Genomic DNA, 18511 nt, shown 5'->3' with positions numbered 1-18511 from the left:
AATACTCCTGGGGAGCAGAGGGGGAGCAGAAATGACAGAAATCTCAAGCTTTCCTTTAATATGGCTGTTGTATCTCCTCCCCCAACATGTACTTGGAAGGTCTGTGGCAAGAACCTGTCATGATCAAGGGTATACTATATTCTTCCTGTTGAGATACTACCATAGTATTCTCTGCATGCTTCCTTTGAGATTCTAGAGACAAGGGAGGAGGGAATGGATCGAAGGTCCACTTTACTAGAAGAACCTTCAAAGCATAATCTAGGACTAGTTTTTCTGTTTCTACTATACTTCAGAATTTAATTAAGCCAATCCTTAGATTTTTTCATGCTTCTTGAAGTTAAAAATTGATTAATCCCTCTCCTCATCCTAGAGCTAATTAAAAATTCATGTTCTTTGGGTAGAACAATTTGGCACAACAATTGTTTTACTTTTCTCATATATATATATATATATATATATATATCCCCTCATTATATCTCCCACAGTGGTTGTGCCAAATCTTTTCCCCAAATCCTGCCCCCAATCTAAAAAAATGACTATCTCTTATTTCTTGAGAGAACTTTTCATCATCCGCCCAAAGTTCCTTCAGCTCCTTTTCTTAATGCCTGAGTCTCCCTCCCATCTTAGAGACTCTTGTTATCAAGACCTTAGAGAACTGCAAAGCGATTGGGATGAGGAAAAGCTTCCTGGAGGAAAGAACATTTGAATTGTGCTTTAGAAATAGGTGAAAGTCCAACAGGAGGTAGGCAGCATTCAAGACTCACATTGATTCTTTGCTTGCGCAAAGACGAGCCTGGCTAAAGGCAAAGAGCACGTCTGGATATGAAGCATTGTCTAGTTTGGCTAGCATATAGTGTCTGTAATGAAAAGTAATGGCGGGAGGGGGGCAGCTAGGTGGCGAAGTGGATAAAGCACTGGCCTTGGATTTAGGAGTACCTGAGTTCAAATCCGGCCTCAGACACTTGACACTTATTAGCTGTGTGATCCTGGGCAAGTCACTTAACCCCCATTGCCCCGCAAAAAAAAAAAAAAAAAAAAAGTAATGGGAACTGAGGATGGATAGGTGGGGTGGCACAAGGTTATGGAAGGCCTTGAATGCTAGGTAAAGTAGTTTAACTTTTACTTTGTATACAGTAAGAAACCACTGAAAAGTTGATATCAAGGGCGTGCTAGGACTCAATCTATGCTTAAGGAGTTTTTTCTTGGAATGTTCCTAAGGTGGAGTAGATAATGGAGTCATGAAGAGAGGCAAAGAAGCTATTGCAATAGTCTAGGAATCTGATAATAAGGGCTCATATACATATAATGATGGTGCAAATATTAAGAGGCTCATTTTACAGATGAGAAAGCCAAGTTCAGAAGGTTGAAACCTATCAAGTTTACATGATCAACAAATGGTGAAACTAAGACTCAAACTCAGGTGATCTGATGCCAAGTTAAGTGCTCTTTCCACTGTTTCCCAGCACCATCCTCATGCACTCACAATATCATGCCCTGTATCATACATGCTTACTTGTGTCCATGGGCTTTCTTATTGCACTGTCAGTTCTATGCAGTCAAGGGTCACATACCTTATTTATTTTTACGTCCTCTAGGACCTAGTCCTGGAACTCACATATAAAAATCTATTGGGACCTATTTCTTGAATCTAATTGGCTCAGTAAAATAAGAAGGCTTGAAATGGAAGCTTATGATCCTATTCCATTCTAAAGTTCTTTGTTCTTACAATTCCTAACACAGGCATACATAGAAAAAAAAAAAGACAGCAGAAAGCCCACATATACTCATACACAAAAGAATCATTGTCATACTCATTTATACATATATATATATATATGTACATATATACATACACAAATATTCTCATACAAACACATCCACAGGCATGAAAACATTCCTGAACATACAGCCATACACTTACAACTAAAGTCACATTCACTGGCATACAAACAAACACACACAGACAAATATCTACAAGCCCTTCATACACAAGAATTCATATACACATTTTTTTTTGTTTTTGTAGTTTTATTCTTGCCTCTTGTTCTTATACCACAGTCATTTCCTTAATATATTACCCCCACATCTAACCTGTGATGGATTCCTCTACAATGAAGAAAAACAATTAAGGAAGACCAGATAACATGGAGCCTGATTTTAAGATCATATATAACATTCCCAGCCCACTCCTAACCCCTAGGTAGTCCCCTGTCTTTCTACCAAGAGGAAGTAGGAACATAGACACACATTCACTCACCTCTCCCACCCTGGTCCCCACAGGTGTGGTATTGTTCTGAAGTGGTTTAGGAAAAATCAAATCAAGATTGGCATTTCACATTCTGACAGCTAGTTTCATTTTGGGTGGTTTTTGTCTGTTGGCTGTTTTGGTAGGCACAGGTCAGGATTAAGGTTGATATTAGGACAAGGTTCCAAAGTTTAGGACCAAGGTCTGTCTTGGAGTTGGGGTTAGAATTAAAGTCTGAGTGGAGATTGAGTTTAGGGTGCCGGATTAGGCTCTGAATCTGTTTTGGGTTCAAGGTTTGGATAGATCTTAGGTGTGGGGGATGCAGACACTGGATTGTCTTCCCTCTCCTACATGGGGAGAGCAGGAAGAGTGACCCTTCCTTACTTGGGAGTACAGTATTTATAGAATTTCTGTAGCACCCTGGGGGTAGCATGTGTGGATGGAAGAAGAGCTCCTTAGGGATCAAATCCCTAGAGAAGTCGGATATTTGATAACATTATGAGTGCTGACCCTTTCATAGCCATGGACATGTAAACATAGTTTTAAATACATACCCTGAGATACTCTGACATTTATATACCCAGTTCTAATCCTAAAACATTTGTTGACATGTACATGGCTCTTAAGATACACCAAGTGTTATATACTTATACTCAAATACACATATATATGTGGATATAGAGTTATGTAAAATTAAAGAAATTATCATATACTTAAGTGAATTACATATGCATATACATAAAATCAGATGCATATATGCTTGTTATACACATATAATTTGATAAATTAGTAAATTAAGGCTCAGTGAGTAAAATGACATATAAAATTATACTATAAGATCAGGATGCATTGAAACCTAGGCCTTATAATTTGAGAGAAAAGATTATTAAATAACCAATTATTGAAGAGATTCAAGGTTTTTCCCCCCTTTTTCCTATTTTCTCATTCAAAGGCCAGTCTTTCAAGGATATCTCAGACCTTGCCCCCAAAAGTTTACACCACATAGACCATCTTATCTAGGTGGAGTTGTTGCCCCACCCAACTAGAAAAACTTTACAAAGAAAATCTATTCTGAGTGAATTCCAGCCTATTGTGTTCTTGTTGCTGTTTGTCCTTGACATGGGGAGGTGATACCATGACTTGCAATGAATTGGATTTAAGTGAGGGAGGGCTGTGAAAAGTCACCAGCCTCACTCTCTCCTCCAGAGCCCTCTGGGTCCAGTGGTAAGACACAGGTCAGGATGCCTGGAGATGGCCCTGCATGTTTGAGGCAATAGGGGTTAAGTGACACCCAGGGTCACACAGCTAGTAAGTATTACATATCTGAGACCAGATTTGAACTCATGTCTTCCTGACTCCAGGGCCAGTGCTCTAGCCAATGTACCAGTTGGCTGCCCCAACTACTCAAGCTAGGGTTTGGAGGTGGGGTGAGGGGCAGCATATCCTTTATCTAGATTGCACAAGGCTGGGGATGGTCTGCAACTAAGAGTAACATAATGAGTCATGTCTTCCACCCCCTCATTAGAATAGATCTACCTCTCATGATATTCATTCTTCTCATTGTTAAGTAATCAGAGTTGATCCAAAGTATTTGTATCAAGAAGCTACAATGATCTGTCTTTGGTTTAGGAGAGATGACCAAATGACCATCCTTTTTTTTTTTTTTTTTTTAGTGAGGCAATTGGGGTTAAGTGACTTGCCCAGGGTCACACAGCTAGTAAGTGTTAAGTGTCTGAGGCCGGATTTGAACTCAGGTACTCCTGACTCCAGGGCTGGTGCTCTATCCACTGCGCCACCTAGCTGCCCCATGACCATCCTTTTTAAATTACTTGCTAGCATAATTAATCAAATGAATAGCCAGAAACTATGTCTCCTGAAATTTTTATATGTCACAGACTTGTCCATGTGGTGAGTTTGTGTTATTGGTGTCCTATAAATTTAATAAGAAGCTTATAGATGAATTGCTATTCAACTTCTTTTTAAAAATTATTTATCTATGTTTAACATCATTTAAAAAATATTGAATTTTGAGTTCTCTCCTTCCTACCCCTCCCCCATCCATTGTGAAGGCAAGAAATGTGCTATTAATTATACATATGAAATTATGCAAAAAAAAGTAAGAGGAATAAAAACAAAATTTGAAAAAAAATGTACTTCAGTCTCATTCAGACTCCATCAGTTCTTTCTCTGGAGGGGGATAGAATTTTTCATCATTAGTCCTTCAGAATTGTTATGGATCATTGTATTACTGAGAATAGCTAAGTCATTCACAGTTGATCATTATACAGTGTTGCTGTTACTGTGTACAATGTTTTTCTGGTTCTGCTTAATTCACTTTGCATCAGTTCATATGAGTCTTCCCAGGTATTCCATCACAATTGTATACTACAACTTGTTCAGCTATTCCCCAATTGATGGGCATCCTCTCCATTTCCAATTCTTTGACACCACAAAAAGGGCAGCTATAAATATTTTTGTGTACATATAAGTCCTTTCTCTTTTTCTTTGATCTCTTTGGGATACAGACCTAGTATTGTTATTCCTGGGTATGCATGGTTTTATAGCCCTTTGGGAATAGTTCCCTAACTGGTCTACAGAAAGGCAAAGTTTACATCTCCACTGTAATGATTGGAATGACGGCACCTGCTGGATACTTACTGTAGAAGAGTTCTGCCCATGAAGCGAAGGTCTTTGAGGGCAAGACCAGGAGTCTTTTCTTTGGGAGGAAGTGACGCGGACTAGTGGGAGGAGGAAGGAAGAGACTGGCGCTGACTCTGGGGCTCTTTCCTGAGGACGCTGGCGGAGAAGGGAGCTAGAAATGTGCTCTCCCTTTAATAGATAGGAATCTAGGCCTTTCTCTCTCTCTTTACCAAATTCTTATTCTCCTTAATAAATGCTTAAAAGTCTAACTCTTGCTAAAGCTTATAATTTATTGGCGACCACTCATTAGATATTTTAGACAGTTTAGCTAGAATTTTAGCCCTTAACAGATGGCTGACCACGAAGAGGAAAGCTAAACCTCAGTCTTCTTCTGATCTTCTGGTTGGGTAAGAAATTTCCCCTCCCTCTCCCTTTAACTGCTAAGTACTGGTGTACTGGCTGTGTTTTCCTTTAAATTTTTTCAAATGGACCTTTTAAACTCCCTAATTATCCTATTTTTGATTTTAGTCTGTTTAACCAGACAAATGGGAGATAAGATCATGTTAATGCTTTGTTTTTGTGGATTTTCTATTTTTCTTTTTATTTTTGTTAAAAGAGCCAGCAACTTACTCACACAAGGAAATATCTCTCCCTCTCCCAACCATGCTTTTTCAGAGAAACCTGAAGAGATTCCCGCAGCTTTTCCCAGTTCTAACAGTAATTGTTGCTTTAATTTTGCATGCCTGGAGGCAATGACCCACCCTCTAGAAGCTTTTAATCCCCTAGCACCTGGAGGCAAAGTGGGGGAAGAGGAATCCAGGCCTGAGTTCAAAATCAAGTCGGATTCAAATTGTGCTGGTCCCTCCCCTCCTCCCCAGACCCCACCCTCTACTCCTCCCATGGCCAAGCCCATTGCTTCCCCAGCCTGGGAAGTCCAGAGAACTGATGCGCATGCTCAACTTTCTCTAACTACATTTGCAGCTTCAGGCTCAGCCCTTTCCCAGCCTGGCTGTGCTTCTGAGACAACCTTAGAAAGCCCTTTAAATTCCAGATATGCTTGTTTTGTTCATAATTTTGCTAACCTGCTTTTGTCTTTAATTAGTAATCTTATAAAGCATTTGTATGGTGAAAAGACTGACAGACAATATAGAGGGGTTAAAGAAGAAAAACTTAAGCTGAATAAGAATGACAATCATCACCATAGTTCAAGACTCTGCTTCTTTTGCCATGGAAGGGTACATATTTTACAGAAATGTAGAAGTAAGCAGCAAGGTATTGATATGAGTATTGGGGATTTTAGATATCGGAATCAAAAGTGTTCTGAATTCACTCAGAGTAATAATGTCAGTTCAGAGGTTACATAGGATTTCTATGCTATTATATATACATTTTGAAATTAATGGTATGGGTTTATTTTCATAGAGATTTTCATGCTTTTGAGATTGTGTCTTATACTTAGTTTTTAAAACAAGGAGAATATTTGTAAAAGCTTTTTAGTCATGTGATCAAGTTTATATTTTATAATACTCTTTAAGTTCATGTTCATTTAGATTTCCTTAGTTTGAATTTCACTGTCTTTTATTGTTCCATGTGTATTTTCTTCTATTCATTTATCTAATTTTGAAAAAATTGCAAGATGGTTTTGATTTCATAATGCAGTGTTAATTCTAGGAGTATTGTGCTCCCATATTCTGAGTTGTTTGTTTTTGTTATTTTTTCTCAACTGATTATTTGATCAAACTCTTTAAAGCATTTCCCTGGCAAATTGTTTGCCATGGCAAGTGTAAATTGATTCTAGAAGTATTATTTTTGATAAGCATATTCCCAAAAAAAAAAAAAAAGAGGGGAACATTTGTAAAAGTTTTCTTTTTTCAGAAAAAAGTTTTCTTTGATATTCTGTTGTGCTTTAACTTGTATTTAAATATGTTCTGATTTTTCACAAAAGTAATTGTATACTAAGTGCAAAAAAGGGGTATTATTTGAAATTGTTGCATAATTATATATTGTGTTCTGAGTCAAGATGTATTCACATTTTTTGCAATCATTTATTATCCTCAATTTTTAAATCCATATGAGACTTGGATTATGGGAACTTATCATTTAAGACATTAATTGCCTTTATTCTGAGTTATCAGATGCCAGTTGGCCAAGATGCCATCCAATCACAAGAGGAATACATGCAAAGAGCAGACATTGAACTGTTACATGAGGGGAGACATGCACGAAGTTAAGGTATGGCCGAGGGAATGGCTTTTGACAAATGTTGAGGTTGGATTCTCTTGGTTTAATATTTTATTTTATTTTTCCCCACAATATTGTACAGATGGCTGGAAGTATTCATCCCACCCATCTCACTTCTACACCTGGCTTCTATGCTCCCTCCTATATGCCTGATGCCATGGACATCTCAATCCCATGCATCTGATTAAGTCTGACTCAGTTTCTTCCAATATGTTCGGTGGCTTGGACATATATTCCATCTACCTATTTTAAGCCTGGCATACTGTATGAGCAGTACATATTGCTCAAGTGTGGGAATGCTCATATCCCATCATTTCTCTGTTCTTTTATGGTAACCCCCATAATTATCTCAGGTGTCATGATAAATACAGTGTTGAATTTGGCCTTGACACCTGTTACCAATTATATTAGATTTTTTAATTTCTCATAATGGCATGAGGATTATTAGGCAGATGATGCAAAAAGTGATGAAACAAAGATAAAAAAATTATTTTTAATAATTAATATCGCAGCAATTGTCTTCTCAATTACCCTCCATAAGGGGGGGACTATAGTAATATTATAATTTTAAAGAATGGTTCAATTTTTGTTTTATTATATGTTTCATGTGTAACAACTAAGATTCTGAATTCCCTTAGACATGTTTTTGAAAACTTTCATTGTTTGATTTGATTATTGACAAAGCTATTTTAAAGTTGTGTTAAGCTCAATTTTGTAGGAAATTTCCTGGCTGATTACCAGCATCCACACATCAACCCCTGAAAAGACTTCCATTCCACGACTACACCTAGAGGACATCTGAGAAAAGACTTTCAGAGACTTTAAATGAACAGTTTTGATTTGTTGTTTTTGTTGTTTTTTTCTCTTTCTGTTATAATATACACCATCTGTAACATGTATTCTCTGCAGAGGCCCTCCCTTTGCAAGACTAATGTCAAAGCGTCGGTTCATGAGGACAAAAAAAAAATCGCCCCTCTGGACAAAACTTTCCTCTCTTCCTTTTCTATATTGTTGTTCACATATTATTAGTTAGCAATAGTTATTATATTGTTTTTACTGTTCCATCAAGGAAACATTTTGTTTCTTGAGGAACAACAGGGGGGACTGTAACGATTGGAATGACGGCACCTGCTGGATACTTACTGTAGAAGAGTTCTGCCCATGAAGCGAAGGTCTTTGAGGGCAAGACCAGGAGTCTTTTCTTTGGGAGGAAGTGACGCGGACTAGTGGGAGGAGGAAGGAAGAGACTGGCGCTGACTCTGGGGCTCTTTCCTGAGGACGCTGGCGGAGAAGGGAGCTAGAAATGTGCTCTCCCTTTAATAGATAGGAATCTAGGCCTTTCTCTCTCTCTTTACCAAATTCTTATTCTCCTTAATAAATGCTTAAAAGTCTAACTCTTGCTAAAGCTTATAATTTATTGGCGACCACTCATTAGATATTTTAGACAGTTTAGCTAGAATTTTAGCCCTTAACACCACCAATAGTGCACTGGTGTCCAAATTTTTCCACATCCCTTCCAACATTTGTCATTTTCTATCATGCTGGCCAATCTGATAGGTTGTACCTCAGCATTATTTTAATTTCCATTTCTCTAATTGATAGTCATTTAGAACATTTTTTCCACATGAATTTGCCCTTTCCTACTCCATCCTCATGCTCCACCATGATATATGACCAAATCAACTCAAGCACTCCAGAATTTAGCTTGGCACATAGTAACTGATTAATAAATGATCTGTGGTAGGTTCAAAACAACAAAAAAGGTAAAATTACTGAAGTAATTCACGAGTAACAACAGCCAAGAGGAAAGATAACAATAAAACTTATTGCTTAAGATATCCATCCATAAATGCAGACCAGTCAATAAAGGCAAATAGCTAGAAATCTTAACTCAAGGAATTGTATTTTATCTCACTAGTATCACTGAGGCTTGGTGGGATGTGGCTTAAAACTAGATTTGGCTATGAAAGGGTACACATTAATAAAAAATTACAGACTCAGGGAGGTATGGCAATAATACTTTTTAAGAAAAAGCCAGATGTGTCTATGGAAGGCAATAGGTTCATAATGGCAGCCCCTCCCCCCAACTCCCCCCACACACTTTCTTAGGCTGAAATTAATAGATGGGTAGCATCCAGAACAAGAAAGATGATAATCCCTCTGTACTCTTCACTGGTCAAATGAAATCTGGAGTATTATATTCAAATCTCAGAGCTGCATTTTAAGGACCCTGATAATCTAGAGCATGCCCTGAAGAAGGTGACTAGGATGGTGAGAGATGCCATATGAGGACTGGTATGAGAGGCAGTATGGCATGGTAGAGCACTTTAGCTTAGGAAAACTCAGGAAGCCCTGGGTTCAAATCTTGACATGGATATTTACTAGTTTTCTGACCTTCAGCAAGCCCTTTAATCTCTCTCAGCCTCAGTTTTCTCATCTATAAAATGGGCTTAAAATAACTGGAATAATTACCTCACAAGGTTATTGGGAAGAACAATAGAAATGATGTATACAAAGTACTTTGCAAACCACAAAATGTTAAAGAATTGTGAACGTTTATTAATGTTATTTATGGAAAGGATTGGGGATGTTTAACTTTCAGCAGAGAAGATTTGGGAGGACATGATCATTTTCTTCAAACATCTGAAGGGTTGTCAAGTAGAAAAGAAATTAGATTTGTTCTGTTTGGCCCTAAAGAGAAGACCTGGGAGTACGGGCTACAAGTTACCAGGTTGCCGAGTATAGCACTTTGTGAATCAAGAGGATGACTGTCAGGCAGGAAGTTGGTCTCTGTCATGCTAGAGGACCCTTCCTACTTTAAGTACAGGGAATCAATCCAATTGTAAGACCATATTGAAGCATCAAGGAACATGCAAAAGCTAGAAAATGTCTGAGACTTAGAATCATTGCCCTGGTACCATGATATGCAGTTTGAACCCAGGCCACATCCTGTTTCTTATTTGTGATTAATCTTGAAGCTTTCAGTTGTGGTGCCTTTGTAAGAGTATGATATAGGGGCAGCTAGGTGGTGCGGTGGATAGAGCACCAGCCCTGGAGTCAGGAGTACCTGAGTTCAAATCTGGCCTCAGACACTTCACACTTACTAGCTATGTGACCCTGGGCAAGTCACTTAACCCCAATTGCCTCACTAAAAAAAAACAAACAAACAAACAAAAAGAAGAGTATGATATAGCTTGGAGAAGGAAGAGAGAAAATGGAGACTCCTTTAAAAAAATTATTTTTAATTTATGGAATAAAACAAGCATTCCCACAACATAGTATAATTAAAAAAAAGATTGTACATGAAACTGTAATCTATTATGTACAATTTGGTATTCCTTTGAAATATATAATAAAGTTATGGTGTAAATTTCTTTTTGTTCCCTTCCATATGCCATCCCAGAGATGGCTATACATATACATACACACACACACACACACACACACACACACACACACATATATACACACATATATGCACACACATACATATATATATATATATACACACACACACACATACATATATACATATACACACACTCTGTTCTATTGATCTACCTTCTTTATATTTCTTATCCAGCACCAGATAGTTTTGATAATTACTGCTTTATAATATAGTTTAAGCTCTGGTACTGTTAAGCCTCCTTCCTTTACTTTTTTTTTAATTAGTTCTTTTGATATTCTTGACTTTTTGTTCTTCCAAATGAACTTTATTATTATTTTTTCTAATTCAGTAAAATTTTTGTGGTAATTTAATTGGGATGACATTGAATATATAAATTATTTTGGTTAAAATTGTCATTTTTATTATATTGGCCCTGCCCTACCTTTGAACAATCAATATTCCTCCAATTATTTAAATTTGATTTTATTTTTATATTTTCTAATAATTTTGTTTACATAGTTCCTGGTTTTGTTTTAGCAGATATGCTCCCAGGTATTTTGTAATGTCTAGAGTTATGTTAAATGGGATATCTCTTACTATCTCTTCTTGCAGCATTTTGTTTGTGATATATAGGAATGCTTATAATTTATGTGGTTTTACCTTGCTAAAATTATTGTTTCAGCTAACTTTTTAGCTGAGTCTTTGGGATTTTCCAAGTATATCATCATATTATCTTTAAAAAGAGATAGTTTTATTACCTCATTGCCTATTCTGATTCCATCTATTGTTTTTTTCTTTTCTTATTGTTATTGCTAGGATTCCCAATACAGTATTGAATAATATTGGTGATGGTGGGCATCCTTATTTCACACCAGATCTTACTGGGAAGGCTTCTAACTTATCCCCATTACAAATAATGATTGCTGATGGTTTTAGATAAATGTTTTTTTGGTTTTTTTTTAGTGAGGCAGTTGGGGTTAAGTGACTTGCCCAGGGTCACACAGCTAGTAAGTGTTAAGTGTCTGAGGCCTGATTTGAACTCAGGTACTCCTGACTCTAGGGCCGCTGCTCTATCCACTGTGCCACCTAGCTGCCCCTAAATGTTTTTTTTTTCCTAAATAAATTTAAGTAAAAATCCATTTATACCTGTACTCTCTTTTTTACATTATTTTATTTTATATAACTGTACTTTCTTTCTTTTTGCTTTGAATAGAATTTTATTTTCCAAAAATATGTAAAAACAAATTTTAACATCAATTTTTTAAAACTTTGTGTTCCAACTTTTCGAACTCGAGCAATTCAAAATAAGTTATACATGAGTAGTCATGGAAAAAGTCCTGTACTTTCAAGTGTTTTTAATAGAAATGAGCATTGTCCTTTATCCTTTTCTCTACCTCAGTGTTTCATGGGAAAGGAAGATGAAGCCATGTGCTTGAAACCAAAGTTGGAGTGAATTAATTCTACATTCTCCTCCAAACTGAGATGAAGATCATGACCTCACTAGATTCAGCCAGGAAAGGAATGGCCCATAAATGTTTGGATCATATTCTACTCTCTCACGTGGGACTTAGCCTAAAGGATGCTTCTTCACTGAGGGAGGAGGTATGAATACCCAAGAGAGAATCCTAAGCTTCATCTCATCACAGACTTCCACCTGTTCCCACTCTGTCCCTTCCCAGGAGCCTCAGATCAGGCTATAAATGTAATGAGAAAAGATCTGCGCACCTTGTGACAAGGCAGGGAGAAGGATACAGACAGTTCTGTGAATAACACTATCTTTCCATCAATCTACTTCCCTGAATGGGTTTGATGAGTTCTGGGATCCTCCTGGGCTGGTGAGCTCCATGTGTCTCTTTTTTTTTTTTTCTGGTCCTATGACTGCATAGGGTAAGTTCCAGGGACAGAGCAATTGTTACAGAAATGGCATAGTAGGATCTCGAGGAAGGTAATGAACATTGGATTAGAAGCTGGAAAACACGGCAAAACTTCCATTTTGTTACCAATTAATTATATGACCCTTTCTGTGTGTGTGTGTGTGTGTGTGTGTGTGTGTGTGTGTGTGTGTGTGTGTAGAGAGGGAGAGGGAAGGCGGGGGAGAGAGAGAGAGAGAGAGAGAGAGAGAGAGAGAGAGAGAGAGAGAGAGAGAGAAAGAGAGAGAGATAATTAGATGATCTCTACTATTTCTTCTAGCTGGTACATAATTGAAAGAGCTTGAGGAGGAAAATAAGGGGAGAGAGCTGAATGCCCAGAGGATAATTCAGGTTCTAAAGGCATAAGTTTCCCAGAGGGAAGGAGCTAAAAGTGGAAAAGGGACTGGGTATGAAATCCATCCTCCCAAAATCCTTAATAAAAGACCCTAAAACATATAAGCAATTACTCTAAAACAGAATACTTTCATGATCACACTCCTGTAATGTAAGTAGAAAAGATATTATCACTCTCACTTTATAGCTGAACTGAGTTTGAGAGATTGACTTGTCCATGTTTAAACAGCTAGTTAATGCCAGAGCCAGGATTTAAACCCATGTATTTTTGACTCAGCATTCGTGAACATTTGCATCATACACAGCTGACTCTTAGGACCACATAGCTGGTCTCTGGGATTTCTTTCATAAAAGCTACAGGTCAAGGCTGTTCAGCACAAAGGCAGGAGGATGAATAAGAACAGGGCTCTGTAGCCTTGAGAAAGAATAGAACACAGAGACCTGAGGATAGGGAGCAGCACTCCTAGCAAGCTAGAACTACAGAGGACTGACTTTAAGTTAAGAACCCCTGCTTTAAAGTTACTTACAACCTGAGGGTTCAGACAAGATGTCAGTTAAAGAATGGGGTATGTGTGGAAGGGAATGCATTTCCAGTTCCTTGCCATCATGATGAAAACCTCCCAGGTAGGCATTTTGCCCTCAGTGGGAACTCCAGGAATATGTTACAAATGCAGGCTCTCTGCCAGTCTGGGGATCAGAGACACTTCTGCCTACCTGAGACCAATCTTGAACAGCATCTTACTGCTTTTTTCCAGTTATCCATAATCAAAGCTGGAAGCAGTTTTAAATGAGTAACTCCTATTTCCATAATACTTGAAGGTTTACAAAGCATTTTCCTTACAATGATGTTAACAAGGTAAGCAGAGTAAATGTCATCTGACTTTTACAGGTGAAGAAATTGATACCCAAATAAGTTAAGTGACATATCTAAAAGTCACACAGATTAAAAAGCGTTAGAGCCTGGGTTCAAGCCCAAGGATTTGAACCTGAAGGCTAGTGCTTTTTCCATAATGCTCCCTCATTAGACTGAGCTCCTTGAGATCGGAGACTGTCTTTTGACTTCAGTCATATCCCCAGCACTCAGCATGGCTCCTGGAACATAGTAGGTGCTTACTAAATTGTTGTTGAGTTTGCCAAGCTATAGGATCATCAAATTAAATACTATCATTTTGGGGAGGAAGAAAGTGAGGCCCAGAGAGAAAAAGGAACCTAGAAAAAGCTCTTGATTCATAACCCATCCAGGGCTATTGCTTTTCTTCCCTCACCCCCCACCCCCAATGCCCCACCCACAGGTGTTAGTGACTCTACCCTGAAACTACCTTCTGTTTACTTTGGAAAAAAAAATGGATATATTTCTATTCTTTTGGAAGATATATGTATATAAGCTCCTTAAAGACAGAGACTGCTTTTATTTGTGTCTTTACATTTCTAGCACCAGAGGGAAAAGAATAATAGCCATTAGGTGAGTGGTGTCCCATGAGTCATGTCACATATAAACTTGAGGGCTTGATATGACTATAAAGCATGGGAGCCTTCATCCTTGCTAATATATTCTATGATTGCAGCCCTTTGTACAATGTACCCATCTAGTGACAAGAGATGCTGCTACCCTGAGCAATGAGGTACAAGCACCCGTTTTGTTCAGTTAGTGAGTGTGTGCAACGTTCCATCAATTCCCTGTTCCACAGCACTATGTAATAAGGTCATTCATAGACATGTGACCACTAAAAGCAGAGAAATAAGCCCTCCTGAGGTTTTGCAGGGGGTGTGAGGGGAAGTAGCTAGGGAACAGCTAAATTCCACAGAGTTCTGTAATTCTGAATGTAAGCCTTTTATGTGCCTGTCTCTTCATTCTCCTCTAAAAGGGTTTTTCTGATATCTCTGTGACAGAAGATCTGACAGTGAAGATTTCCCTGGCTTCTCACTATGGAAATGTTCAATGTCTCACACCCCACTGTGTTCCTTCTGACAAGCATCCCAGGCCTGGAGAGCTATCAGGAATGGCTGGCTGGGCCCCTCTGCATAATGTACACAGTGGCTCTCGGGGGCAATACAATGATCCTGTTGGCTGTGTGGGGGGAGTCCAGCCTCCATGCACCTATGTACTATTTCCTGTCCATGCTTTCCTTCAGTGATGTGGCCATGTCCCTGGCTACACTTCCCACTGTATTTAGAACCTTCTGCCTCAATGCCCGGGCCATTGTTTTTGATGCCTGCCTCATTCAAATGTTCCTCATTCACTCATTCTCCATGATGGAGTCTGGCATTCTGCTGGCCATGAGTTTTGACCGCTATGTAGCTATCTGCAACCCATTGCGGTATGCCTCTGTCCTCACCAACCAGGTCATTGCCAGGATGGGCCTGGCTGTGACAGCCCGTAGCTTCACAACCCTCTTTCCCTTACCTTTCCTCATCAAGAGGCTGCCTATTTGCAGATCCAATGTGCTTTCCCATTCCTATTGCCTGCACCCAGACATGATGAAGTTAGCCTGCGCTGATATTACTGTCAACAGCATTTATGGGATGTTTGTACTTGTCTCCACCTTTGGCCTGGACCTTCTCTTCATTATCCTCTCCTATGTGTTGATCCTTCATTCTGTGCTGGCCATTGCTTCCCGTGAGGAGAGGCTCAAGGCTCTTAACACATGTGTATCGCACATCTGTGCTGTGCTCATCTTCTATATACCCATGATTGGGGTATCCACTGTGCATCGCTTTGGCAAACATGCTCCTCGATATGTGCATGTGCTCATGTCAAATATCTACCTCTTTGTGCCCCCTGTTCTCAATCCTATTATCTATAGTGCCAAGACAAAGGAAATCAGACGAAGTATTGTCCGGATGTTTGACCGACTAGGCATGTGACCTACTTGGATTTAGGTGGCATGGTACTGCTCTGGAAGTCATTACTATCACTCTCATTATTACAATACATGAACATTGATTAGTCCTTATTCTGTGTAGGATACTAGGGAAAGAAAGATCTATACTATATAAACTACTTTGGATGAGCTTGTAATCTACTAGGAGAGGCAGGATATACATAGAAATGAAAACGTAAGTATGCAGGGGATCAGAAGAAAATGTCGGATGAATGATACAAAATATAGGTGACTCGTGTTCAGAGAAGGAAGACAGGAATGGTAGAAGACCTGGAGAAGTAGAGGAGCTGTCCACTGTCACCATCACCATCATATCAATACTACAATCTTTTTGGTGGTGTGTATAGCAAGTGTTGAAACTAAGAGACTGTCTAGGAGAATTATCACTTGACTTGTACTTAGAACAGATACAAACTTATTAGCTCCCATTAGAAGTAAAAAAAAGTATTTGAACCACCATTAGCCCCACCAACACCAAGAGCTGACAGACACGTAAAGGACTCTGTTGGATCTTTTACAAAAACAATCACCCAGACCCATTTTTTAAATATAATTCCAAAGCTTACTAGTAAAGACATACAGTTCTGTATGCAAAGTGAACTAGTACGAGTAGAAATCCTACTAATGAAGGAGACCAAAAATGCATTGGAAAGGTTTGGTTTTTTTCCTTAATGGATTCTTTGTCAGTTAACAAGAATTTATTAAACAACTACTGTGTTTCAGGCATTGTAGTGAAGGATTCTTTGATAACTAAGGGGCATTAAATAAATAATTGACCCTAAGCCCAAAGGCCCTAGTAGAATTCAGCAAACTTATTAGTCCTAGAAATAAGTTGGGTTATCTAGCACAGAACTGTTAACAAGACAATACAGAAAAAAGGTTCAGAGTTGAACTTACAATGCCATGCCTTGGAATTTACTGCTTCTAAACCATTTCTTTTAGTCATTTTGACCTTGTGCCAAGTCTAATATGGCAGCTGGTTGTGTATACCAGAGTGCTTTCCACAGTTTTAACATAGGCACATGCATCCTCTTTTGTTGTTTTGGTTGTTGTAAGTATGAATTCTGAACAATAAAAAATAGAATTATTCTATAACAAAAGCAATTATAATGTCACCTTGATGTTTAATGTGGCTGTACTAAAAACCTAATATGTATCTCAAAGCAAGACTTCCTTGCTGGTATGGATAGAATTGAATTGCATGAGGAATTCTGTGTAATGGCTGCATTCACATATCCCTCTTTAGATAAAAGCTTGTCATAACTAAACATCGTACCACTTTTAGTGCTTATCACAGTGATATGTGAGTAGTGGATACTTACTAAATGTGTACACGATTTGCTTTCTTGCTGTTGTTCTTGAATAGTTTCAGTCATATTCAACTTTGTGTGACCCCATTTCAGATTTTCTTGGCAAAGATACTGGAGTGGTTTGCCTTTTCCTTATCCATTTCATTTTTTAGATGAGGAAACTAAGGGAAACAGGCTTAAGTGACTTGTCCAGAGCCACACAGGTGGGGTCTGAAACCAGATTTGAACTCAGGTCCTCCTGATTCCAGACCCAGTGTTCTATCCATTGAGACTGCTAGCTGACTTGCTACAGGGCTGGTTTATGTCCTTTTTCAGTCATGCATGCCCTTTATAATGTCTCATATTTTACTGATTTTGCACAGAAATTGTCACTGGTAATATGTAACTGCCTACTTATACCATTCTATGTTATTCTTCCCAAAATTGTATTGAAATGCTTTTTTTTTATTCAGTAGTCATTTCTGATATACCCTTTTCCTGCCCCCAAGCCCCTTGAACTATTTCTTGTAACATTCAAAAGAAAAAATAAAGTTAAGCAAAACCAACCAACACAGCAACTGTGTCTGACATCTTATCCACTTCTCTGTACCCACCCAAAGAATTTACCACCTCCTCACACAGAGGAGGGAGGTGCATTTTTTCATCTCTTCTCTCTAACAAGATTTGTTATTGGATCATAAATGTAGAAAGCAGAGCTCTTATAGTCATTCTTTCTCATTTTACATAAAAAGAAACTAAGAACCTGTGATGTGAAGTGATGTGTAAGTAGCAGAGATCTGAAAAAGTCATACTTTCATATGTTTGTAGATTTCAAGCCTGAAGGGACCTTGGACTCTGTTTAGCCCAAAGCCTTAATTTTACACATCAGGAAACTGAAACCCAGAGAGGTGAGTTGCCTTGCTTGAGACCATAGGGACCATAAGGAGCAGAGCTAGAACAGGAACCCAGGACAGCTAAGTACAAATCCAGATTTATTTCCAGGACTACATACCATGTTATACCTTGATTTGTAACAGTTGAAAAGGACCTTGGAACTTGTTTAGACAAGACTTTTATTGATTTTACATGTAAAAATGAGGAAAGCAGTATTCAGCGGGGGAAAAGTGACTCATTCTGGGTCACACAGTGGGTCTGGGATATAGAGGGTCAAGGTCAAAACATTGAACAAGCTTCCTCACTCTCCTCTCCATTTACTCTACTCCTGACTCTTTGGACCTTTTCTACCAGGCCTCAACAGAAGCCTCATCATCCTGGAAGTTCCACCCCTGGACTTCTCACACTAGAATTACATTCCACCCCTGTGGTCCCTTCTTCCGATTGGTTGCTTCCTCCCAGGACCTCCATTTAAACAAAGTGCCCAGGGCCAATGTCTTCCTTCCTCTCCAGGCTCCACTCCTGACTCTTCAGACTTGCTTTACGATGCCCCCAAATGTATACCTTCTCTTCCCTTTCTACCCCTTTACTGCTTCATTTTATGGGCTGTCTTCTCCTATTAGAATGTAAGCTCTTTGGGCAGCTAGGTGGCGCAGTGGTTAAAGCAC

The 18511-nt window shown here is 38.7% G+C and overlaps 1 protein-coding gene across 1 annotated transcript; it reads left to right on the top strand.

Moving 5' to 3' along the window:
- The first annotated feature begins 14704 nt into the window (after window positions 1-14704).
- LOC122749929 (olfactory receptor 51I2-like) lies at window positions 14705-15643 on the top strand. Its single transcript, XM_043996528.1, has one exon. The coding sequence runs from the start codon at window positions 14705-14707 to the stop codon at window positions 15641-15643; it is 939 nt and encodes a 312-aa protein (XP_043852463.1).
- The last annotated feature ends 2868 nt before the right edge of the window (window positions 15644-18511 follow it).

This window comes from Dromiciops gliroides, chromosome 3 (genome assembly GCF_019393635.1).
Source record: "Dromiciops gliroides isolate mDroGli1 chromosome 3, mDroGli1.pri, whole genome shotgun sequence".
NCBI lineage: Eukaryota > Metazoa > Chordata > Mammalia > Microbiotheria > Microbiotheriidae > Dromiciops > Dromiciops gliroides.
Note: the sequence above shows the minus strand (reverse complement) of the source record. Positions and strands in the feature narration are given on the sequence as shown.